Genomic DNA, 26,070 nt, shown 5'->3' with positions numbered 1-26,070 from the left:
TGTATAAACATTGCATTTGAGTGTCAGCCTGGTTCAATTGTAACGCTCTCGCCTCTGAATCAGAAGGTTGTAGGTTCAAGCCCCAAGTGGGGACTTGGAACCCATGTAGTCTATGCTAGCACTGCAATGTAGTGCTGGTGGTGTGCTGCACCGTCAGAGGTGCCTCCTTTAAATGAGACGTTTTAACTGAGGTCCCATGTCTCCTGATGGTATGTTAAAAGATACCATGGCACCATTCAAAAAAAGAAGGGAATTTCTCCCTCTGTCCCCCAGAAAAAATTGGCTTCATGGCTGTTTGTGGGACATTGCTGTGTATAAATTATTTGGCGCATTCACCCAAAACCTATACAGTCACACCACTTTACATCCTGTGAAGCGCTTTGAGACATCCTCTGAACATAAGGTGCTATATCAAATGCAAAGATCATCATTAGGAAGCAATGAGTACTATTTTCATGAAGTAGTGTTTGACAAATTGTACCATTGTATCACGTCTGCCTAGCATCAATGCAAGAAAAGTGGGACGCACCTTTTTTGTTAACCCCACTATTCCCTGACACCACATCCTGACTCATTAGAGAACCAGGGGTTTATGAAACAATATTTCACAAAAGCTAATGAATACTGACCTTTTAATGCTAAAAATACTTTTAATATCTAATATCGTACCAAAATGTCTCAAAATATCAAAATGCTTCATACATTGAGTGACTCTTGAAGTATTATGCAGACGAAGGCAGCAGTTCATCTGTGCCACCAACATCCTATTAACACCAATGAATGATTGACCACTTTTATAAAAGTTTCTTTTATGAATTTGGATAAGGGAAGAATATTGGCTCAGACAATTTTTCAATTTTAGTGGCATGGAATCTTTAACACCCAACTGAAATGGCAAACAGAGCCTTGGTTTAACTTTTCATTCCAAGAGATGTCATCTGTAACAATGTAGTACTTGCTTAATACTGCACTGGAGCATCACTGCCAGTATATGAGGCTTAGACCTGCTGTGGGGTTCGAACTCTCAATTTCCTGACCCAATTACAAAGATTGCTCCCAGTGCACACAACAACAACAACAACAAGATTCCACTTATAGAGCGCCTTTCACGTCAGGAGGACGTCCCAAGGCGCTGCACAAGTACAATACTAACAGGAATGGCTAAATCAATGCTTCAATGGTGTTCCCTGAACCTCACTTATGAAGATGCAGTATTATCCTGTGACAGGAACGTTTCCTTTGTGATGGCACTACCATCTGGTATATTTACTTCAGGTAAAGATTTACTTAACATTGAGTAGGAATGCTCTACGTATTCTGATATTTTAAGATCCAGGGGATAAAATTTCTGCAGCTGCTTCTCGTAGTGTTCATGACAATATGTGTCCATTATGCGTTCTACAACTCACAGCCAGTCATTGAAGACATTGTGAAAGCCCAGATCTCTGGAGCAAATATACAGTTAAGGGGTTGGGCAAAAGCAAATACAACTTGTAAGTTAACTTGTTAGTTACATTTAGAGAATATTTTCCAAATAAAGTTAGCATCTGTGAAAGAAATACTCAATCATCCAAACAGTTTTAAAATGAATTAAGCACAAAAATGGATATAATGACACTCATAAATTATAATTTATTTAAACTATCAACTCATTAGATTATGTTTGCTGAAGGTGCACTGTTTAGCCGATGCAAAGGGCATTTCTTCAGAGCACAGTTATTAAGTAGAAATCCATTTTTAAAGTGTGACTCCAACTTATCTAAGATCTTTAAGGACACATTTGACATGCCCTCTGAAGACAGAAGGGAAGCCGTTTTTAGATCATTTTTCACATCTTTAGGGTTGCTTTTAAATTAACTGTGATTGAGGTCTTTCCAATATTTCACCACTTAGGGTTGATTAAATCTTCTTGATCTAGATATTTATGACTTTTTGGCATTTATTTTCCTTTGAGGCACAATTAAATTGAAGGTTTTGTTGCTAAGAATGTTGTAAGTGCTTTTTACAGTTGAATAATGTGTTTTGATGTGGCATATTAGTTTACTGCGGTAATATGTGTGTCTGTTGGATAAATAACAGGGAATATAGGTGTTTGACCTAGTATAGCTCAAAGTAAAAGATTATTTTGAACCTCAGGGCAGCTCTTGGCTTTTAATAATTCTTAGTTGACCATTGTGCCCTGCTTTCAAGTTAATGAACCTGGCATTCTAACCTCCCCATTCTTTGATCAGGGTGACAGCTGAGGAAGGTTAGAGGAAAGCTGAAGTCCGCCTCAGTGCTTAGTTCTAGCCATGAAATGGAATGATTTCTCATCCAGCAGAACAGCAATTGCAGTAAGATACAGGTGCAAACCATTAATAGCTACAGTCTTTGATAACAGGTAGCCAGAAGGCAAATGGCTGAACTGGTGGACTGAAAGGGAATATTTAAAAGAATGGTCAGAATCTGAAAATCTGCCTTGGAACAAAAGGGGAGTGTTTTTTTCATATCTGTCTTTCAAGCACTGATCAGTACCTATCCCTTTGCTATTGATGCATAATTATACAGTACAACAGTTTATTTATTACCTTTACATCAATGACTTAGATGAGGAAATAGAGCTTAATGTATCTAAATTCACAGATGATACAAAGCTAGGTGGGAAAGTAACCTGTGAGGAGGACACAAGGAGGATGCAAAGACAGGTTAAGTGAGTGGGCAAGAAGGTGGCGGGTGGAGCATAATGTGGGAAGTGGGAAGTTATTCACCTAGGTAGAAAAAATAGAAAAGTAGATTATTTTCTAGAGGGGAAGAGACTAGATATTGTTAGTATTCAGCGGGATTTAGGTGTCTTTGTACACCAATCACAGAAAGCCATTTTAAATTCCATTTCTAATGAGAGTTGACATTGCCTTTAATAATATGAGCTTTATTAGTCATTCTTACTACCTGTATGTTTTACCACTTGTGTCTCTGGATCAGAAGGTTGTGGGCTTAAGTCCAGTGTCGGAGACTTTGAATTTGTGATCCAGTGTTGGAGGCACATCTTTTGGATGAGACTTTAAACCGAGGTCCTGCCTGCCTATTCAGGTGGACGTAAAGATCCCATGACACGATTCAAAATGAGAAGGGGGTTTCTCTTGGTGTCGCCAGCAATGCTCCACTTAAATTGGTCATTCACCACCTGGCTGTTTGTGGGACATTGCAGTGAGCAAATTGGCAACCAAGTTCACCTACAAATACACAATCACTATCCTACAACTTCACAGAAACTGCTGAGAAGCACTTTGTGATGTTTTAAGCAACAAGGCACTGTATCAAATGCAAGAATTATATATGTCCTTGTTCATACTAACTGTATAGGACCTGAATAGTTACATCAGTGTAGCATCTGTACATTCACTTCATAAAATTTTACTGAGATGTGAATGTAGGGCTTAACACTGCTTTCTACTATGTGTTTATAGTCGTCCCTGTGAAACATAGCACACTGATTTTTATATCCCATGTTTCTTCTTAGAAAAGTGAAAGTAGGTGGTCGTCACCATTTTTCCTTTTGTGCTGTCCACACTTGGAAACTCTAGAATTCTAGAAATGTTGCTTATTTATCTCATAGACTCTCTTCCTGTGTTTTGTCCCTCAGAAAAACGTCCTGAGCTTGGGTGTCGAGAGCTTGTATTTCGGAACTTGTACAGACTTTTGCCAGCAATTAGCCGAGACATAACTGACTGGGTTGTGGGGACAAGAGTTAAAGCATCCCAGCTCCTGATTATTCTGTTGCTGCATGCTGAGGATCATATCACCCAGCACATGGAGTTGTTGCTCAGCACCTTATATCGGTCTTGTATGGATGAAGAGCCACTCATCGTTCAGAACGTACGTATCTGCCTTGTATCCTGTCTGAACTGTAATGCATCTATAGTTACAATGCTCTGAAAATGTTCATATTGATGTTGGAAATGCAGCGTTCAGAACAGCGACTTATATGTAGTAACTTAAAAGTGAACACTGCTGTGCGCAATTGGCTGCCGGGATTCGCTAACAAAATACACAGTCAATCCACTTTACAGTGTATCCTGTGCAACACTTTCAGATGTCTGAACGACCTGATATCAAATGCAAAGATTATTATGATTATTATAGCGCAGGAAATGACATCAGCAGTTGATAGCCCTGAAGCCTGCCTCATTTTCATGCTCCGTTATTATGCAGCATCTGAGATTTTTTTGTGTGTTATAATGGGACTGTCCTGTTTTAAACCAACATACCAAACTGATGCAGAAAAAAATTATAGTTTAGGTGAGTTCAGTCAGTCCTGAGCTAAGATGCTGCTGAAGATGGAGTGCTGCTTGGAAATGTAGATTCTTGCCAGGAAAATCTGACCACGATTGGCTCCTAAATGACAACCTTATCTTTTGAAATGTTTAAAAGATAGAATTCTTGTAAAGGTCATGGTGGGCTTGCATCCTATTGCCATGTTTTACTTTTACAGAGCATTACATCACTGTGTTTTCATTCCAATCAGCACTGAGCTAACCTGGTATTAGAATTTCTATAGTGTCTAGTTTCCTTTCTTATAAATAGTTCTTCAGCTCAGTGAAAGAGAAAGTGGAGAAAGGAAAAGATTTTGGGGGGAGTGGGAGGGAAGGGGAGTAATGGTACATGTTTAAAATTGCTAGCATAGGAACAGGTGTCGGCCATTCAGCCCATTAACAACAACAACAACTTGGATTTATATAGCACCCTACATGCCGGACAGTGTCTCAGAGCGCTTCACAGTAATGGATCTCTACTTTTCCTCCTTATCAATCATACTTTTACTTTCTGGGCTTTCTGGTTTTGTCAAATGTCTTCTTGCTTTAAAAAGATTGATGTAAAGATAATGTCCCAATTAAGATTAATATATAATAATAATCCTTGCATTTGATATTGCGCTTTTCAGGTATTCTAGACGTCTCAAAGCGCTTCACAGAATATACTGTAAAGTGAATTGACTGTATAGTTGTGGGCAAAATGCGGCAGCCAATTGCGCACCGCAGCGTCCCACAAACAGTCGTGGATTGAAGTGACCAATTTATTATTGGGGGGGTTTTCTTGAGGGTTTATTATCAGGCGCGTGGAGTAAGGAAACTTGTCGAAGGTCTCGACCTGCCGGGAATCGAACCTAGGTTGCTCTAACAACTGAACTACAGGACTCACAATGATAATAGAGATCTTACGTGCTCAGCAATTACTTTATGAAATTTGCAGTGCAGTGTTAGACATCTTCTGACCAGTTGTGGTTCCAGTTCATGGTTCAGTTTTGCTTCCTAACTTTGCCTCTGTAATTTTTGCCTTTCAGTCAGTCAAGTCGGCAGAGCTGATTGGAATCTTTGTAAACCCCGAGGTATTTCTGAAACTGATTCTTACGACGCTTGATAAATCAGCCTGCTCAGCTCACCTGATGGTTCTGTCTGCAGTCCTGAAAGGCAGCTCAGGACCAATTCTACACCCACATCTAATGAGAATTGGTACCACCTTGGCACTTCCTGATGTGTGTCAGGCATCTGAGAAGGTATATGTTAGCTTGTGCTTCATACCCTTGTATTATTTGTTTCACAAATTTACAATGTCATAGGAGGCTTCAACATGTGTAGTAAAGCATCTAGGTATGAAAGGATCATCCCCCAGCTCACTTCTCTTCTGCATTTGGATAATAATGATAGTTGTTTACTTAGCTTGACATCATAAACCTCTCCATGTCCTCTGGCACCATTCCCACCCCTTTAAAAACGCCATCATCACTCCTATCCTTAAAAAGCCCATCCCTGCCTGCTCTCAAACTACCGCCCCATCTCCAACCTCCTTTCCTTTCCAAGGTCCTGGAACAAGTCATTGCTTCGCTCCTTCCTATCCCGCCACCCCTCCAATCAGGCTTCCATGTCGCCCACAGCACAGAAACAGCTCTGATCATAGTGACAAATGACATTTTGTCCGTTAGCGACAAAATGCCTCCTCGTCCTCCTTGACCTCTCTGCTGCCTTCAATACCATTGACCACTCTATCCTCCTCCACCACCTCTTGTCCCGCTCTGCCTTCCCCCACCTCCGCAAGATTGCCTGGCTCCACCACTGTCTCACACCGCAGGCGTCGAGCCCTCATACATGCATTCATAACATCCAGGCTCAACTACGCAAACTCCCTGCTTGTCGGCCTCCCCAACTCCTCCCTCCATAAGCTCCAGATTATCAAGAACTCTGGAGCCCATGTCCTATCCCGTACCAGGCTCCGCGATCCTGTCACCCCAATCCTCGCCCGATTCCACTGGCTTCCCATCACACAGAGGATACAGTTCAAGATCCTGGTCCTCACTTTCAAAGCCGTCCATGGCCTTGCTCTTCTCCACCTCTGGGACCTGCTAACCCCTTAGCAACCTGCCCGCTCCCTCCACTCAGCGGACTCCAGCCCCCGCCTCACCTGCCCCACCAGTAGTGGGCGAGCCTTCTGCCTCTCTGCCCCCACCCGCAGTCCCTCAATGTCGCCGCCTCCTTTGCCTCCTTCAACATCCATCTCGAGACACTCCTGTTCAGTCTTCGACCATGCCTTCAGTCACCCTCCTTCTCCTCCTGCCTGTCACCCTCCCCAATCCTGATTCCCAGCTCAGGTCCAAAACATTGATTGTCCAGTGCCTTGGGACATCCTCCCGATGTGAAAAGCACTATACAAATGTAATTTTGTTGTTGTTGAATGGTTCAGATCCTACCTCTCACACTGACTCCACTTCATCTCCACAAATGGCTTCTCCTCTAGCCCCTGCACTGTTTCGTGCGGAGTTCCTCAGGGCTCTGTCCATGGTCCCCTCCTTTTCAATATCTATATGCTCCCTCTTGGTGACATCATCCATAGACATGGGGTCAATTTCCATATGTATGTGGATGACACCCAACTCTTATCTTTCTGCTTCCACCCTCAACTCCAAGACCACTGCTGTCCTGACAGAATGTCTGTCACATCAAGTCCTGGAGGGGAGCTAACTTTCTACAGTTGAACATCAACAAGACCAAGGCTGTCCTGATCGGATCCCATCAGTCCCTCCACACCTCAGACACTGACAACATCACCAAGCCAAAGATGTACACTCCACCTTACCAAAACCACTCCAGAACTTTGTCGTCTTGTTTGACCCTCAACTATCCTTTCTACCCCACATCCGTGCTATGACCCGCTCTGCCTTCTCCCACCTCTGCAACATTGCCCGGCTCCACCACCGTCTCATACAACAGGCCACCGAGACCCTCATACACACATTCATAACATCCAGGCTCGACTGCGCAAACTCCCTGCTTGTCATCCCCCAGAACTCGTCCCTCTATAGACTGCAGATCATCCAGAACTCTGCAGCCCATGACCTCTCCCGCACCAGGCTCCGTCACCCTATCACACCCATCCTCACCCGACTCCACTGGTTTCCCATCACGCAGAGGATACAGTTCAAGATCCTGGTTCTCACTTTCAAAGCCATCCATAGTCTTGTTCCTCCGTACCTCTGCGACCTCCTAAACCTGACCGCTCCCTCCGTGACAGGTGCTATACAAATGTAATTTTGTTGTTGTTGGCCGATTTTCAACGTTCAAATGACTCAAACTAAACATACAAGGTCCTAGCATTCTCTCTTCAGTCTCATTTGATGGTTGATAAACAGGTGTTAGGGGTTGGTTCACAGAACTGATTGAACTATTCTTTTTGAGCTATTTGAGCAACAAAGTTACCAAAAACATGAAATATCTGCATTTACAAATGTAGTGACTACACTTTACAATAAATCCTATGAAGCACTTTGAGATGTTTCAACAACATAAGAATAATAATAATCCTTGCATTTGATATAGCGCTTTTCACGTCTTCTAGATGTCCCAAAGCACTTCACAGAATAGACTGTTAAGTGAATTGACTGTATATTTGTGGGCGAACGCGGCAGCCAATTGCACACAGCAATGTCCCACAAACAGTCGTAGATTGAAAATGACCAATTTATTATTGTTTTTGTTTTTTGGACGGATTATTATTAGGCTCTGTGTGGAGTAAGGAAACTTGCCCAAGGTTACGCCCTGCCTGGAATTGAACTCAGGTCTCTCACTTGCAAAGCGAGTGCTCTAACCACTGAGCTTCAGGACTCCACAAGGAGGAGCTATATCAAATGCAAAGATCATTGTTATTTTATTTAATGATAGTGTTTATAGGTAAAAACAGTAGCCGATTTCTACGCAACAATGTCCCACAAATAGTCATGAGGTTTATGACCAAATTATGCAAGACATAGGAGAGCCTCCTTTTTAAATAAGGTTATGAGATCTTTGACGCCACTATTTTTTAAAAATGTAGCAGTGCTTTGGAGGTCTGTATCAACCTATTTTCATTGAATAATTTCAGCAAACCATTTATTCAATACGCTTTGCAAAAAAACTCTGAACTGCTTAACAGTGTTTTGGAGCAATATCAAATGCAAGTATTATTATTAAGTTCAAGATCCTCACCTTTAATTCCCTCCATGATCTTGCTCCACCCTCCGTGACTTCCTTAAACCCTACAAACCCAGTCATGCCCTCTGGTTAGCAGGCACCAGCTTGCTTCTCGTTTCCCCCGCTCCACCAGGGGCAGTAGGACTTCCAGCGTGTCTGGCCCCACCCTCTGGAACTTCATCCTGAAGTTCGTTTGACTTGCCCCTTCCCTTGTCTCCACATGAAGACCTTCCTCTTTGACCGTGCTTTTGGCCACCTTTTCCCCCTCCCCCCTTGCCACCTCCAGTTCTTCAAAACCCCCACCACCTCCAACTCAGGTGCAAATCCTAGACTGTCCAGAGCTTTGGGATGTCCTCCCAATATTATAAGGGCACTATATATATGTAAATTATTATAATGATAGTAATCTTTTAAAAGGAGGAAATTTGAAGCAATTTCTCAAAAATAATTTAATTTTATGATATTTGATCAAAGGAATCTCATAAAAATTTACTTCTGCTGATTTTAGCAGTCATATGGCTGGACAGTCAACGCCCAGTTTAAAACTTTTGGTCTTATGGTTGATTTGCTCTCAAATGGAAGAAATTGCAGAGTTTGAAAAGTTCAGTGAAAGATGTCTACTCCTGTGTTTCCTTGATATATTTATGACCCATATTTATATTTGGGGAGAAAGTGGTGAAATATTGGTGCATTTTTGCTTTAGATGTTAAATGGATGAGACAACTTGCGGGATGGAATGCAGTTGTGTCAAAACAAAATGTAGTTGTGTCAAAAAAAATGGAAGGTAGGAGGGATTGCATATTTTATTGCAAGTTCTCATTGTTAAATCATAGCGCTGACCTCAAAGCATTTGTTTCTGATATTTGAGGCATACACTTTCCCACGAGAGACAATTTTGGTTCAACCTGACCACATTTTTAAGGTCACAGTGTAGTGCGGATGTACTCAAAGCTACTATTTCTCTCTCTCTTCCAGCCATCACAAAGTTCTTGCTCATATCTAAATTGGTGATAAAAGGATCAAATCTCCAAGTCAGTCCTTGTTTTAAAATCAGCAATTAGTTAAATAACTGAAATTAGTGACACTGGGAGCATTCTGGTGCAAGTGCAGAACGTTGAATGTTAATGTAACTGAAAAACTTTTTATGGTTATCTTTCCCATCTCTTGCAATGTTCAGTTCAAAAATGTTCTTCGACATTCTGATACCTTTCTTCCAATCCTGGCATCTTTTGGTAATGCGTTTGTCTTTCCTCTGCGCCATTTTCCTTCATGTCCTTAAATGCCTTTTTTTCCCCTCTTTATGAGTTGCTTTGTCCAACTGGGCTTACCATATTTAACCTACACAGTGGTGAATGGCATCACTTCTGAAACTATTTTTGGTAAGAGGCAAAAAGGAGCATTGTCCACTGGCAATTTCATGCTGTCACGAGTTTGCACTGCATGTTTGATCCCAACTATCACCAAATATATAGTGTAAATGAAAGTTCATTGCACATGCACCGAACTCTCCTGCAAGATTTTGGATATGGAAAATTAAATCCTTCTTCAAATCACTTGGTGCAACAGCACATTGCTTCCAGACATATAAACCAGGCACTGTACCGCATTGCAGTCACCAGAACCTTTATGTCCTACTTTGTGTGGAGTACAATGTGGAGGTTAACAATTGAGACTGTAATTTGAGTATCGGAGCTAACAGGAGTAATGCTGGTATGATTTGTTATCTGTATATTTTAGCGACTTAAATAAACTACTCCTTTGAGCTACCAACTGAAATGTGAACCTTCAGACTTTTCGGAATTTGCCTCCCTTCATACGCCTGGGACCAATCTGCTCACACTTGAACTGATGCATGACTCCCATTAGAATGGGCTGTCCTGTAATTCATGTTAATTGCTGCATCACTTAGACTGAAGCTCTGGAGTGACCAACAGCAATTAGGTTAGCACAGCATTGGACTTGACATTATATTAAATGCGCATTTTGATTTTTTAAAAAAAACTTTTCCTCTCTTAAAATGGAACTTTAAAACTTATCACCTGTGAAATGTTGGTGTGACATCAACATGTTTACTTGGTAAACCATAGTCTTTAAACCAAGAGCCGAGAACAGGAAGCGCTGCAAAACTATTAGTGGCTGCTGGAGGCTATGTTTGGAAGAAGTTGTCATCACTTATTACTAACTAGGCACTAACATGGAATGGTAACTTAAGAAGTTGTTGAACACACTGTCGCTGCGATAGAATGGTACAGCAGTGAAACCCAGATAATGTTTTATTAACAAAGGATACTTTGTGGAATGTGGTTACGTTGTTCCTCCTTTCTGTCCATTCTGATCCATCCTGATTGATAGGCTGAAAGACCTCTCTGCCAGTTGCAAGGGTTGAATGGAACATTTATTCGGCACAGTCATAACTTGTTTCCTGCTAGTTTGTGGCCACTGAACAAAATTATCTGCAGTTCAGTACAAATTGGAAATACCACGCAGAGAAGATATATAGAAATATGCCCTAGGTGGGTACACTGGCGTGCAGAGAGCTGTAGGTTGTGATGATGGTGAACTGTTGGAGCAGGACAGCGGGAACTTTAGCTCTGTATTGGCCAGTGCTGCACGTAAAAAAGAATCCTTGATGGCAATTTGTCTTGGTCTGCTGTGTTTCTGACATGTGCAGAAACACATCACCAAGCTTAAGAGTATCCAAACAGAACTGAAAGTTCCACACATGCACTCCGTCTACACGTAGAAATTTCACCTCACAGTAAATCCTGTGAAATCCTTTAAGATGTCCTCCCGACATGAAAAGTACAACAATAAAACTCACATAAGTCGTATCAATTTAATATGATTTGCATGAAGACCAAGTTGCAGGCAAACGTGTATAACTTGTACAAAATCCGATTTAATCAATAATCTATACTGTGCATGCGTAATTCAATGCAGCCGGTAAGTGCGCAGACGGTGATGAGTCAAGACTACGTTACCCGTGATTCAATGCAGTCGTTTTCTTTTCATGTAAAGATTGGATGAAATGGTTGTAAGTTTGCATTAATACGTTAATAATGCCCTGAACTTTATTTCTCAAAGATGTTCTGTTGCTCTAATTCCTCTTTCATTCTATGTCCTTATTTACCATCTACCTCTTTCCACCATCCTTTTCCATAATAGCCTTCTTTATTATTGTTCACTAATGAATGTGCACAGTTTTCTTTCTATCGAATATTTTGTAGAGAATTGATCTGTCAATCAGTTACGTCCACTGAGCAGGGCCAAGTGTTAATTACATGTTCTCAGGGAGAATATACGATTGGTAAATCAACATATTAAGTGTCTCTTTCTCAGCAAAGCAATTTCAGTCCTTTCAAAAAGTGCTTCGTCTCTATAAGAAGGTGTCTTTCGCTATATTTTGCACATGGCAAGCTTAACTGAATGAAATCAGATCCTTCTTGAAATCTGTTGCATTAATGGCAACACTCCAATAAATGTTGTGAGGAAATAGATTTGTGGCTTTTGTCTAAACCAATTGACCATAGTTAAAGAAAGAATACTGTCATTACACAAAGCCTACAGTGCTTTAGTACATATTGAAGTGACATATAATGGATCTTGATCTTGCTGTTTGATTAACAATCAGCTTTAGAAAGCTGACAAAGAAATGTACGGAAACTGAAAGTTCTGGTTATGCAACGCAATCATGCAAGGGTGAAAAACAAAATCACGATCTGAAGATCATAAGAATGTAGAAAATTATATCTGTCAGCATTGGCTATTGCTGAAAGAATTACAGCAGGAAGTTCATGTATACGAAGTAGATGAAGACCTCTGGAAATGGATAGGTTTCAGTGTTCGATCAGAGATGCAGATTCCTTCCCATTTCCCCCAGTAGAGCTAAAGTAAAGAAACTGCATACATTTCCATTCATATGCATGGCAAATGGAAAACATTTCTGATGTTGCAAAGAAAAATGTCAAAGGCTTTTAATGTACCTTTGGGATCAAATTTAGCACAGATTTGTGATTTCCATCAGCACCTTATAAATCCCTGTGGGTTCTAAAGTTCCCTTTTCATGTACATTAATGAGGAATTGAGATGGAGTTTCTAATGAGGAAAGAAAATGATTGATCCATTTATTTTCTCTTTCTCTTCTGGGTTGACTGAAGCTGGAATATTTGGAACAAGAACTTCTCTGTGTGCAGACATTAATTACAGTATGTGGGAAGTCATGTAGTGAAATCAGTCTACAACTGCTGAAAGTGATGGTAACCATAACATCGGTAACATCTGACCAGGAGCTGAAAAACAAGGTATGACAAGCCACAGCTCTATGTATATCGGTTTGTTAAAGTTTATCTGTAATTTGGCTATTGATTTTTTTTAGAAATCTAACCATTTCAAAGCCAAAATGAAAGGGTTTGTTCCTCTCCAATTTACATTTTGTCCACATTCTAATTTGTAGCTTGCGTTCTATCCAGCAGTGGGGTTTGGCTTTTCTTGAACTTCAAGTGGTTTTGAGTGGAAAAAATGTTGACTAGATTGAATGGATCCCAAGATTCAGTGTCTTTAAACCTAATGAAGTCAACGTGAGGAACTTTGTGCTCTCAGATGGGATAATTTCAATATGTTTCTCGGGCATATCATGAATTTACTTGATCTGCCTGTTATCATGGCTCAAATCCCTGCAGTGTGACCCTTGATCACCTCTGTAGAAAATAGGCATAATGCTGCTCCTGGTATTGCAACATCAAAACAATTGATGTTTCATATTGATTTTAAATTCCTGCAGCAGTGAAACTTGCAGGATTTGCCAAACAATAGTAAATGTTATCTTGTCGAACAATAGTAAATGATGGTTGTGGGCAAGATGCTTGATTGGACTTCAGTCAGACACTTTGTGATGCATTTGAGTGCCGATGTACTGCATCTGTCTGCTACCCGCTGGTCACTGTGAGCCTTCTTCAACTTCATGGCATGAAAACTTTGAAAATGTACAGTTGCTGAATAATGGACATTGTTACATAACAGTATAATGATTGACCAAACCTATAGCGTATAATGCTAGTAAAATCAATCAGAACCTCCAGGCTCTTTGGCATCAAAGTGTCCTTTGATGCAGAAATCTCAAAATGATTGAATGTGATTCAATATGAGCTGAGTTCTGGTTGAGCTTAAACGATCAGGTGCTGGATCGCCTTTACCGTTTTCAGAATTCTGCCAATTTTTCTTTCTTGCAATGTTCACAAGAATTACTTACTTTGCGTAGGTTAGGTTTGCACTCAGTCATCTCGTTTCCCATTTCTAGCACTGATTTCTTTTAATTTAATGAGCACAAACGTTTTTTTTAAATTTGGCTATGTTGGCGTTCAAATTGAAATGTTGTTTTAAAAAATAGTTCAGTACAAATTTCAGTACAAATCAAACTTCAGCCATGTATTGGGTAATTTGTGAATGTTACCATTATGTTGGAGCTCTTTTAGGGTGTGTTGCAATGAAATTGTGTGCTGATTGCAGGTCGAGAAGACCTTAGCTTGCCTCGCTACGGTCCAGAATTTGGACAGCTTTCTGGATTTGTACAGACAACATATGAGTCAGCTAATAGGATGGGTTGCAGCCACAGAGCACCAGTGGACCACCTACTCAGTGGAACACCGACAATTTGAAACTCTAATCACTCAATCAGGTAAGGAAATTAGCTGGCAGTCAAATTTTAGATAGTAAATGACATGATGCCTTTTGGTCCTATTTGTTGGAAGACTAGGGTTGCACTTCTGAATGCAATAATAACCCTTGCAATCTTTATTGCACTTTATTAAGTCATGGAAACGTATTAAGGGGTTCACAGGAATTACTGTGAAGTATAGTGACCCCGTATAGGCAAACTCAGCAGACAACTTGCACACAGCAATGTCCCACAAACAGCCATGAAGTGAGTCACCAATCTTATCTGGAGGATTGTGTCACCAGGAGAAAACTCCTTCACCTTTTGAATAGTGCCTTGGGATCTTTAACATCTGCCTAAAGAGGCAGACAGGACTTAGATTTAACTTTTCATTAAACAGACGACACACAACCTCCAGATATGTTGCGGTATACCACTGTATTTTCAAAAGAATTGTTATCAAATGCGGCTGAAGGATAAACTTCCTTTAACTGAAGTATGCTTTCAATTGATTTACAACAACAAGATTTCATTTATAGAGCGCCTTTCATGTCGGGAGGACATCCCAAGGCGCTGGACAGTTGGGTCAGGACCCAAGCAGGGGGGGGTGGGGGGGGAAATGGTCAGGGTGATGGGAGGGAAGGGAGGGAGCGAGGAGGGGGTAGAGAGTCGAGAGGGGAGCTGAAGGTACGGTCAAAGAGAAAGGTCTTGAGACCGGCCTTGAAGGAGGAAAGGGAGGAAGCAAGGCGAAGGCACTGAGGGATGGAGTTTAATGCAGGATGATTGTTTGTATCGTTGCATCTTCATTTTTTTTCCCAATGGAACAGGCAAATGTTTAATTTTTCTTCACTTTAAGCAAAAAGGGATAAATTCCACTGTAGGAGAGAACAACAGAAATAGTGCACAAAATGATAATAACAATCAATACAAGTGTTTGTTTTGAAGAGCAGGTAATTGTTCTTTTGTGTATTTGGGAACATTTTGTTGCCATTAAGATGGTGTAGTTCTAAGAAGATGGGACACTTTTGCAGCCAATTTCGGCCCCAATGTCTTACTTATTGGGGTACAGATACAGAATAAAGCTCCACTACAATTGACTCTTTCCATGGCTGTTACTTCAGTAGTTTCTGTAAGAGATTACTAACTTTTGCCAAATTTAGTGGAATTCAAATGTTCCAAGACAGTACCCCTGTGAAGGCGGTATATAAATGGAAGTTTTTGTTGTTTAACTTACTGCAGTGACCAGCTAAAGCTTAGCAGAGACGAGCTAAATCTAAATCTAATCAAACTCCTTTCACACAGTTGAAAGAGGAGACTTTAATCCCAATAATCTGCACTGGACAAAACCAGCTCCACTAAGTCCCTTATGTACAACTAAAAGATATTTGCACTTTTAATATCTGTAATACTTGGGAAAGCAAATCTTAAATAAATCTACTACATTCCTTAGTACATTATACTTATGGAGGTTCATTTACTTTTTTAAGTTTTGTTTGGTGAAAATTTTAACTTTGAACTGCAGTCAAGTTGATTCAAAGCAATGTTATAATTTCCACAATTCGTGTCTCGCCACTGATTCAGGAGTTTAACCTCATAAAATATTTTCCAATCTGCATGAGTATCATCTTAGCCTCTTGGAGTGGCAACATTTTTTTAGGAGATAGTTTTAAAGACCAAATTGTGATGTGTCTCGAGACATCAAGCTCAATATCAAACTCATACTTTCCGTTGTAGTTAAGATGGTAACATTACTCATTGTTGTCAGACTTCCTTATTTTTCATCAAACTGCAAATGTTTGAGCAAATATTTGGCTTCTATCATGCTTGCTTCTGTGGTGTCTATGGTGCTTTCCGTCTTGTCTGCAACATAACCTCAAAAAAAACTATGCTTTTTTGTATAGTTTTTCTAAATAGCTCCCTCTAATATTTTCCACTTCATGAACGCACCTACACACACATACTCACGCACACACATGTTCACACTCTCATACAATGCACATTCTCTGTCACTTACACTCTCATTAGCTCACACAAATACACACACACACACACACATGTGCATGATTTTTCTCTTTCACATGCACATTCTCTATCACTTTCTCTTGGTTTCTCTCTCTCACACACACACACACACACACACACACACACACACACACACACATTAACAGGTTGATTTTGACATTATCTCTTTAGGAACAGAAATTGGTCACTCTGCCAGCCATACCTCTGCCCATATTTTATAAGATCCCTTTTCTCCACATCCTTCAATACCTCTCATGTATGTGTCTATCCTATTTAAACAGCCCAATGGATTTTCCATCTGCTTTCTGGGCAGAGAATTCTCACAATTCTTTGGGTGACCAAACATTTTTCTCCCTTATCTTTATCCTCTTTACTGTGCAGTCTCTGAACCTTAAAATGCTTTTACATTTCCTGCAGATATGAGGGTTTTTTCAGTTTTCGAAGGATGCATTTGAACAGATCCCAAGGCTTTTGACCTTCCCCCTTAAGGGCTATTCCATCATGAGGAAAATCATCTATCCTGCCTGAAAACCTTGCATGGTGCCCATTTTACCTGGTTAGAGATCAAAGTGGCACAATCTGGATCCTTTTATAAGCCACAAACTATCAGAAAGCCAAGTGTTAGCTTAAATCATGACGTAAATTTGGAATCGTTTTTTCTAATAAAATGGCCGCTTTGTTGAACTGCTGACTGAAGGGAAATTGTGTGGTGGGTTTTGCTTCTATTTATATAGATTGCACATCCATATGGCATGATGAATTGGTGGACCCCTATGTAGCAAAAGAGTGTATAAACGTATCTTAGTTGTAGATAATTTTCTACAAGTGGAACCCCTTAGATGTGCTGTGATATGAACTGTTCGGAAATAACTACTGCATTACCCTCAAATTAAAAATATAAACATTTTATTACGAACATGTGGAATAGCAGATGTTGCTCATTGAAATTGGTTGGACTGGAAGTGCTTGACTTCCACCAGATTTGTTACACAACATTTTTGAATGTAAGCATATCTTTTATTAAATGATGCTAAATGCTAAAATAATCACACTAATTCAACAAATGTGCTTTCAGGTGTGGATAAACGATTAGTGTCAGTTTGGCTCAGTTAGCAGTATTCTCCCTTCTGGGTCAGAAAGTTGTGCATTAGAGTTTATCTTATAATCTTACTTGATACCAAAGTTTGATACTCAGAGTACTGAATTGTCAGAGATGTCATCGATCAGCCGAGTCATTAAACAGAGATTCCATCTGCTTGAACCAGGTAGATGATAAAAATGTCATGGCACTGTTTCAAAGAACAGGGAGTCCTCCCGAGTATCCTGGCCGATATCCTTCCATCATTAATAAAATTAATTCATTTAAAAAAAAAGTTTGCCTGATGTGAGACATTGCTGGTGCAGATTAGCTGTGGTGTATGCTTAAATTACATCAATCCAAGTAATCAAGTATATGAAGTGCGTTGAGACCCTTCAACATATGAGAGATGGTATCAAATTAAAGTATTTTATTAATTACTTATCGATTAATAATGTAAAGCAAAGTTACTTTTTTCAAACGTTCATCGCTATGTGCCAGATATACCCTGTGGTCATTCAAGTTACAAGCTATGAAATAAAGATTGGAAAGTGAAGCTGTAATCTCCTGTCTTTAATAGGTCCTGTCCTAGGTGAATCCATTCATGAAGTTTTTCCTGTCTTGACGGCTTGCCTGCAGCCCAACCGAGATCCTGAAATGCGCTTGAAACTCTTCACTGTCTTATCCAAATTGTTGCTCAAATCCAATGAAACTCTGAACTCACAAGGGTAGGTGGAAAGTCATTATTAGCTTTAAGATCTGTAAATAGAGGAAGGAATTAAAGCGGTGCATTTGAAGTGGTTGGCAAAATTACCTACCTTGGTAGAGTATGCTTACTGTGATTAACTTAGAGAGCGGGGGAATGGGATTGAATTGGATAGCTCTTTTCAAAGAGCTGACACAGGCACGGTGGGCCGAATGGCCTCCTTCTGTGCTGCATAATTCTATGATTCTACGAAATGGTTGAAATCAAGTTGAGGCCAGAGGGCCATAATCTCTTTAAGAAGTGGGTGGTGGATGAAGTACTGTTCTTCAAGCTTGTGTTGAGCGTCATTCAAGCAGCAAAGGAGGCCATGGACAGAGAGGTCACAGTGGGAATGGGAAGGAGAATTAAAATGGCAAGCAACCAGAAGCTCAGGGTTGCACTTGTGGACAGAACAGAGGTGTTCGTCAAAGCAATCACCCAATCTGCGTTTGGTCTCCCCAATGTAGGGGAGCCTTTTTTTTGTACTATCAACACCTCTGATTTCATCATCTTCTGACCTCCACCTAAAAGTTTCCTTAATCTTTCTTTCCCCGCCCCCTTCTCTGCTTGTCCTTATAATCTGCTCCTTTCCAACAGCCCCCAGTTCTGTCGGAAAGTCATAGACTTGAAACGTTAACTAATTTTCCTCTCTCCATGGATGCTGCTTGACCAACTGAGTGTTCCCAGTGACTTCTGTGATACTAACAGGGATTGCGTGCACCTGACCTGAGATTTTGAGTTGGTGACCTTCCCATTGTGTCAGCTTCTTGATGTAGTGTTGAACAAGTAGGCCCAGCTGTAAAACACTTTCTGTACTGGGAATAGCTCTCAAGTAGGAATATTCAAGCCTTTTAATTATTTTGTGTGTGGTGGCCCTGGATCATTACTGCAACACATAAATGTTAGATTATGAGCTGCAGCTTCACTCAGCGGTTTAATTTTTGGTAAAGCGTTGCTGCTCCATTTTTTTCTCTTCTCTGTATGTACATAAAAAAAGTTTTTCAAAGGAACCAGTTGTGATGTGAGGTACAGCAAGTTTCCATGTGCTTACTCTTACATTTGATGATTCATTTTAAATGAATTTGGCCAAAGACATGAAGGAAGACTTACCCACACACTGCAGATTGTGGTTTATCATGTTGGAATGTTTTCCAGACCCATTTTTCATGGAATTTTACAGGTTTAGGATTCAAAGTTCAGCAGGTGCAAGGTTTCTTTGTCATGGCAAAAGCCCACACATTAGAATCCATTGCCACGAACCGTTGTGTGGGAGAACTGTCCAGACCATTTAGACTACCAGACACTGAGTGTTCATTATACTGTTTGTGTGTGGCCGCTTGTTCAGTTTTTTTCCCTCCATTGATTCATTTTCTCCTTCCTGTTTTGCTCCATTGGTTGCGCATAAAACATTTTTGCTTTTATCCCAACTGCAAAACTGTACAAAGCAAAATGAACACCGTGCTTTGATGTGACATTTTTACATATCAGTCATCTCACTTACCAATACAAATGGAGACAAAACTAGAGAGGGATCATTGATTGTGTAGACCACCTTGTAGAATTATTGTGTTCAGCAGTTCAGGTTCAGTTATTATGTAGATTGAAAGCAATATTTCCTTCTCGAAGTAATCCATCAATCTCAGCAAATGTCTACAAATGCCTTTAAAAGTGTTTCAAGAAATTACCTTTAATTCTGTTCTGATTTGTATAGCGCTTTAATCATCCATGGCCTCAACAATTATTTGCTGAGAACATTTCAAAAACAGTGTTAAGTGAGCTCCATCTACTGGACTGTGTGAGGTGTATCTTAGATTAAACCAGAACCCGTTTTAAATTGCTTTCAAACCCTACCTTTTCAATTTCGCAGAAAAATACATAGACTGGATCCTATATCCAGTCCTTGTAGAGTCCTGTAGCTCAGTGGTTAGAGCACTCGCCTCGCAAGCGAGAGACCTGGGTTTGATTCCTGGCAGGGCAAAAACTTGGGCAAGTTTCCTTACTCCACATGCCTGATAATAATGGCTCAAAAAAAAATAATAATAAATTGGTCACTTCAATTCACGACTGTTTGTGGGACACTGCTGTGCGCAATTGGCTGCCGCGTTTCGTTCACAAATATACTTTACAGTATATTGTGTGAAGCACTTTGAGATGTCTAGAAGACATGATGGTGCTATATCAAATGCAAGGATTATTATTATATAGTGGTCAATAATCGAGGATTGACAGAAACTTCTAGATATATCATCATCCAACATATTTCTATAGTACCTAAATGCCAGCCCCATTGTTGGTGAGCTTTTTATTGATCCACATTACATTTGTGCGGTCAGCTCGGTCAAGTCAGTTATACTTAGAATCTGGACAGAAGAAAAGGAGGTTGGGGGGGGATTCAGTGAGGGGAGCGACAAGCCAAGGTTCCCACTTCTGATTGCAATTCTCCCAAGCTATAAAGTGCATAGCATGCACTTTCGGTGAGGACATGTCAAGCCCAGCTGCAGGATACTTCTGTCCATTAAGTAGTCCATTGAGTGCTCCCTGTCTCAGCTCACACACAAAGGAGCATGTGACAGCTGGTGTATGTGGAGTCACATCTCAGCACAGCAGACTGAACACCTTCAGGAGAGGGAAGGAATTTTAAAAAAAATTAAATTTAAAAGTTTTTTTTTAAAAAACGGAACTCTGAGAATGAGAAAAAAAAGTTTAAATGTTACTGTTAGTGATCCCTCAATCCTGCTTCATGAGGAACCTACTGTGACTTTTCATTGAGAGCAAAAAATAGCACAGAATGAGAAAGGCCGTTCAATCCAAGGAGTTGCTTGATATGCCTTTTGAGGACAGGGAGAAATCTGAAATCTTTGGGTTGGCAAAATTTGCATCAGACCATTCCCCCAAGTAGGCAATATCCCAAAATAGGTAGGCAAGTAAAACACTAGCCGATTCTGCCGGGTGTCTTGCTCATTGGCCTTTTTTCAGACTTTGCCGAATTTGGGATTCAGTTAGCGATTTTCACTGTCAATTCAGCAAACTGAACTTTGCAATTAACACAATGATCTGGCTTGCAAATTTGGTAAGTTAGAGTCCATTAATTCATCAAGTCTGTTCCTTGCCCTGACCATGTACAACCAGCTCTGTCATCTTCTCAATCCAACCCGTTTCATCTTCTGAAAAGATACCTCAAATTTCTCCCCACCCGCAAGGGTAAATCAAGTGACTGCTGAAAACCCCCTCTAACCTTTCGTCCTGCATTATTCATCCATGACCTTTTGCCTTCCTCGGCTTGACATTTCCATGGTCTTAACAACTGAGGAATCATTATGTCCCACACAGCCTTCAATCATCTCTTTGGGCTTAGCCCTATAACCCTCAATTAGGTTCCTAACCAGATGTTCATCTCATCTACTTTCTTACAAAAAAATCCAGATCAGGGCATTGAAACCAGAGCAGGTTTGTTTGCCTCTTAAGTTGTAAAGTTAAATATAAAACACTACCTGATTCCCAGTAGAGCACCCTCTCTCTTTTTCATATTAGTTATTTCCCAAGTGTGAGAAGATCATAGATTGTGATGAGCTCTTACATGAACAGCATTGTAATCCGGAAGTAGGACAGTCTGCAGTCTGACCTTTGCTTATCCCCAAAAATATGATATCTTAGATAAGGCAGCAATAAAAGTACTGGGTTAGAGAGAGCAAAATTAGCAATGCTTGTTGCATTTCGTGAACAACTAAACTGTTTGTGTGCGTCTGACTGTAGGATCAGACTGAGCTATAATTTTCCTCTGTTCTCCCTCTCCTCCCCTGGGTAGAAGTTGAGCTTCTATTTCAAACTAATTGTGGAACAACATTAGCTAGTGCTGACTGCTAATTCTCGCACTGTATTTTCACATGAGAGAGAGGTGGAGACGGCTGATGGTGACATCAATAAATGTTGACTATTACATTCAGCAGCTTCATATGCTAATGCCCTGCAACAATAACAGTATTATTTTAAAATGAAGAGTTAACTGATGGGATTTTTATTTCAACAGAATTGCAGCTTGGGTAGAAATTCCACCTAGATCTGAATTTATCTGGCTTACTTAGCAAATCAGAGCGTTCAGAATTGGCAAATTCTTAAATATCGTCTTCATTTTGAAGCTTTCCTTACATCTGCACAAGTCTTCAATTGATTCAGGAAGTTATTTAAAAAATGCATTGTTTGCAATGTTCTTGAGACAATCCTTGGTGCATCATTATCTTAACATTTGCATTGTCTCTGCCTCTAGCTTGGGTGTCCTCCCAAAGCAAAAGGTACTGTATATGTAAATTGTATATGCATTGTATTGCCATTTTTTCCATTGCTGGGAATTGTAAAAATTAGGTTTAATTGCCATAAGGATTAGATCTAATTGTATTTAATGACTGTTTGCAATGAACTGTTGCAAACGATCTCATGTTGACCAATTGATAAGACGTATTGGGGGCAGGGCACCTGGGGGGAGAGACATGATTGTGAGGTGACTGCCGCTGTATTTCTGTATAACTGCACATTATATGGCTTGGATCCTTTGTGACTCACTGTCCAGCAAGTATTGTGTAAAATAGCTTCCTATTGTTGAAATTTCTGATTTTTATGACTAGTAAATGAATCTATTTTGCAAAAGTCCACAAAGTGAACGATCTATAAACCAATAGTTTTTGCAAGACTATAGACGATATGAAATTAGTTTCAATGAGTCTTTTGGGGGGATTTGTAATATGTTAATAATTAAATGAACAACTTCTACGTGCATTTTAATCATATGACTTTTTGTAGATTACTCTTGACCTGGGCCAATAGAAAAGTGCGCCCGCACTTTTTCCGCGGAATCCACCACAAACTTCCCTCTGCTACAAACCCGCTATAAATGTCCGAGAAAGGAGAAGGACGGGGCTAAACATGTAGTTTCTGGCCCGCGGGCCTCCCAGCTGTTTACCTGATGTCACTGTGGGCGGAGCAGCTCCAGGCACGCATGCTCTGTCCGTCACAAGTGGCAAATGGGCTTCAAGCAGAGTCACTGCTGTTGTGATTGTCTGTGTGTCTCTGTATGTTTGTGTGAGTGTGTGTGTGTCTCTCTATATGCATTTGTGAGTGTCTGTGTATGTGTGTGTGTCTCTCTCTGTGTTTGTGAGTGTCTGTGAGTATGTCTGTGTCTCCCTCTCCTCTGTGTGGGTGTGCCTGTGCGTGTCTCTCTCTATGTGTTTGTGAGTATCTCTCTCTGAGAATGTGTCTCTCTCTGTGTCTTGAGTGTGTGTGTCTCTCTCTGTATCTGAGCATGTGTCTCTCTCTCTGTGTCTGTGAGTGTGTGTGTCTCTCTGTGTGAATGTGTCTCTCTCTCTGAGTGTATGTGTGCGTCTCTCTGTGTGAGTGTGTACGTCTCTCTCTGTGTCTGTGAGTGTGTGTCTCTCGCTCTGTGTGTTGTCCTAGACCCTGAGAGCTTCTGTAGCTTCACTGGTGTTTCCCCCCGCCCCCAAAAAAAGCCACCCAGTCTTTGTTAAAGAAGCAATTAATGTTTTTTTTGCAACAATCTAATATGTGTTATTTCCTTATATTTAGTTTTTATCAATAAAGTGAAAAAATGTAGGTTGGCAGTAAAATGTATCTCAATAGCACCAACTCCCTTCCATTTTGCTGTAAAAATTCCCCTGCAATTTTCCGAAAAATTTACAAACCTCACCACAATCTTTAACAAATATTTCTGCACTTTTCTATTGGACCAGCTCTTGACCTTGCAGCATTTGTCAAAATGGATGTAGCGCACAGCAGGACACAACTCCGTGGTTGTACCTGCTGTTTTTCATATGGCAGTTGTACTGCGGTGGTGTTTTGTAACAAAGGTTCAATTGCGAATAAAAAGTTAGTTTACCCCACAAAATGCAAGCCATAATTAGATAAATAGACTATCATTCCAATTTGGATACACCAGTAAGATTAATTTCTCCCCTAGTGAGCAAAGCCAGTCATCAAATGTTCCCTACTTGCCTGTGACTTACTTTGTAATATCATTTGGCTGGAAACACACTGACCTTCCACCCACACAAATTTTAAATTAAAAAATTCCACCTCTACAGTTCTTCACTCCACCACAGCTTGCTTTGCTGTTCCCCTGCTAACTGCCATGTTTCCTTTGCTTTAGGCAGTTCAGTAACTACCTGGAGACGCTGGTGAAAGATATTTTGGTGCCTAATCTGCTGTGGCACGCTGGGAGGACGGCAGCTGCTGTCCGCACGATTGCTGTATCTTGCCTGTGGGCTCTGCTTCACAGCCAGATTCTCACACAGCAACAGGTAAATCCCAGATGGAAGATGGTTCAGAAATAAATGAGCAGCTCAAAACCAAGATTGTATCAGAACTAAAAAAAGAAAAAAAAATTGCCCTTGCAGTAAAGTTACCTTTGTATTGCTGAAGGTCTCGAAGAACTTGCTCAGATTCTCAGGTCCAGTACTGACATGAAATCCTATCAGGAAAGAATGGATGGTTTTCATATGACATGACCCCTCTCATTCCTTCAATCATTCCGATAGTTTTACTTTTTCTTCCTCTATTGAAAGCGCTGACTCGTGTTGGGCTATGAAACCAGATGCATCAGTACCTTACTCGGAACCATTTGGTTTTCGTGAGCATAGTCTAGTTAGGGAATGCCAACATGGTATTTAACACAGCAAAGCCTGATCCTGTTCTATTCCAGCACACATACACACACCCCAGCTGAGATCTGATAACTCAGTGCAGACCAGCCATTGAACTGGAAGTTTCCGGACCCAAATATTAACTACAGCCTCTGTATTTGCCAGGGAATCATTGGAGTATCCATTCAAGTACCTAATAAAAATGAGCAACGCAGATATAATTTTGATTCAAGTGGACGTAATGCCTTGTTGTTGCTATTTCAAGAGTCTTTTTTCCTTATTTATATTACCTCTTGATTCAAATTTTACCCCCCACCCCCCTTCCATCCTGATTTAAATGAATTGGCTGCTCTCCACATTTTTGCAGCATGATAGGTATAGAATTGCCAGGAAGGTATATTGGCCAAAAGACTGGATACTTCCCTGTTTGTATTTGAAATCATTCTCTGTGAACATCATTTGAATCACCAGATGCATCTAAAGAATACCACCTCCCCTATTGTGACGCTCAATCAGTATTGCACGAGAACGCCTACTGACATGATTAGTTAATGTCCTGGTGTGGGATGTGAACTTGTAACATTCTAACCCAGAGGCATACGAGCTGCTAACTGAGCCAACTTGATATTAAATGATTTGTGATGTTCCTGACCAAACACTTGGCACTGTATAATGAACAGTCTGGTTCATATTCCCAACTCACATTAGCAAAATTTGGTTCAATTCCTAGCAGACATTGTGGGCTCACTCTTAATGTAACAAAATCCATCTAATTCCATTAACTGTATAAATAACTATTTTATGTACGGATAGGGAACAGGCACAGTGATAATGGTAATGATGGTTTCTAATGCTTGAACTTTTACTTCAGACTTTTACAGTATATGAGGATCTGGTGCCAAAAGTGATTTCAGCTTTGGATGAAGACTCTAAAATTGCTCGAACATTGGCTTGTCGTATTCTCAGTACCGTTATGAAACTTTGTGGGAATCAGCTGAACCCTGACCAGCTCAATAAAATTTACCCAGGTAACTACAAATTAAGATGCTGAGTGAGAAACAGCTTGTCATCCACATAAGATTTTCTATATCTGGCTTTTTTCCTCAATTGGGATTTTATCAAGATTGATTTTTCCATAGATTTTTACTGAAATGTAAGCAAATAAATGTAATACTTTATCCATCTCATTACGCCTGAGTTACTTGTGAAAGTCGTTGGGCAGGAAAGTAGATAAATACCCCTGAGAGCTGCCACTGGAGCATCAGAGGTTGAGTGTGCGTGAGTAAGACTGGATCGTGTCGATTGAAGCGTAGCTGGAATCTCAAAACTTCAGGGATTGAAAACCCTTATTCAAGCAAATGAAGATTTAAAAGTTCAACTCCCTGAGGTCATTTTGACCAAAGGTGCCATTCTTTGAAACAATCAGATGTTTTAAAAAAACTGGTGAT

The 26,070-nt window shown here is 40.4% G+C and overlaps 1 protein-coding gene across 2 annotated transcripts in view; it reads left to right on the top strand.

The window, feature by feature from the left end:
• Positions 1-26,070, top strand: part of LOC103178684 (dynein axonemal assembly factor 5) — a 54,966-nt gene that overhangs the window by 20,724 nt on the left and 8,172 nt on the right. For both annotated transcript variants that reach the window (XM_007893553.2, XM_042341244.1), the window contains exons 5-11: positions 3,623-3,855; positions 5,321-5,533; positions 12,635-12,778; positions 13,983-14,151; positions 17,811-17,958; positions 24,130-24,280; positions 25,494-25,650. In XM_007893553.2, the coding sequence (XP_007891744.2) occupies positions 3,623-3,855; positions 5,321-5,533; positions 12,635-12,778; positions 13,983-14,151; positions 17,811-17,958; positions 24,130-24,280; positions 25,494-25,650 (1,215 nt within the window). The remainder of the gene's footprint in view (positions 1-3,622; positions 3,856-5,320; positions 5,534-12,634; positions 12,779-13,982; positions 14,152-17,810; positions 17,959-24,129; positions 24,281-25,493; positions 25,651-26,070) is intronic.

This window comes from Callorhinchus milii, unplaced genomic scaffold (assembly GCF_018977255.1).
Source record: "Callorhinchus milii isolate IMCB2004 unplaced genomic scaffold, IMCB_Cmil_1.0 Scaffold16, whole genome shotgun sequence".
Classification (NCBI taxonomy): Eukaryota; Metazoa; Chordata; class Chondrichthyes; order Chimaeriformes; family Callorhinchidae; genus Callorhinchus; species Callorhinchus milii.
Note: the sequence above shows the minus strand (reverse complement) of the source record. Positions and strands in the feature narration are given on the sequence as shown.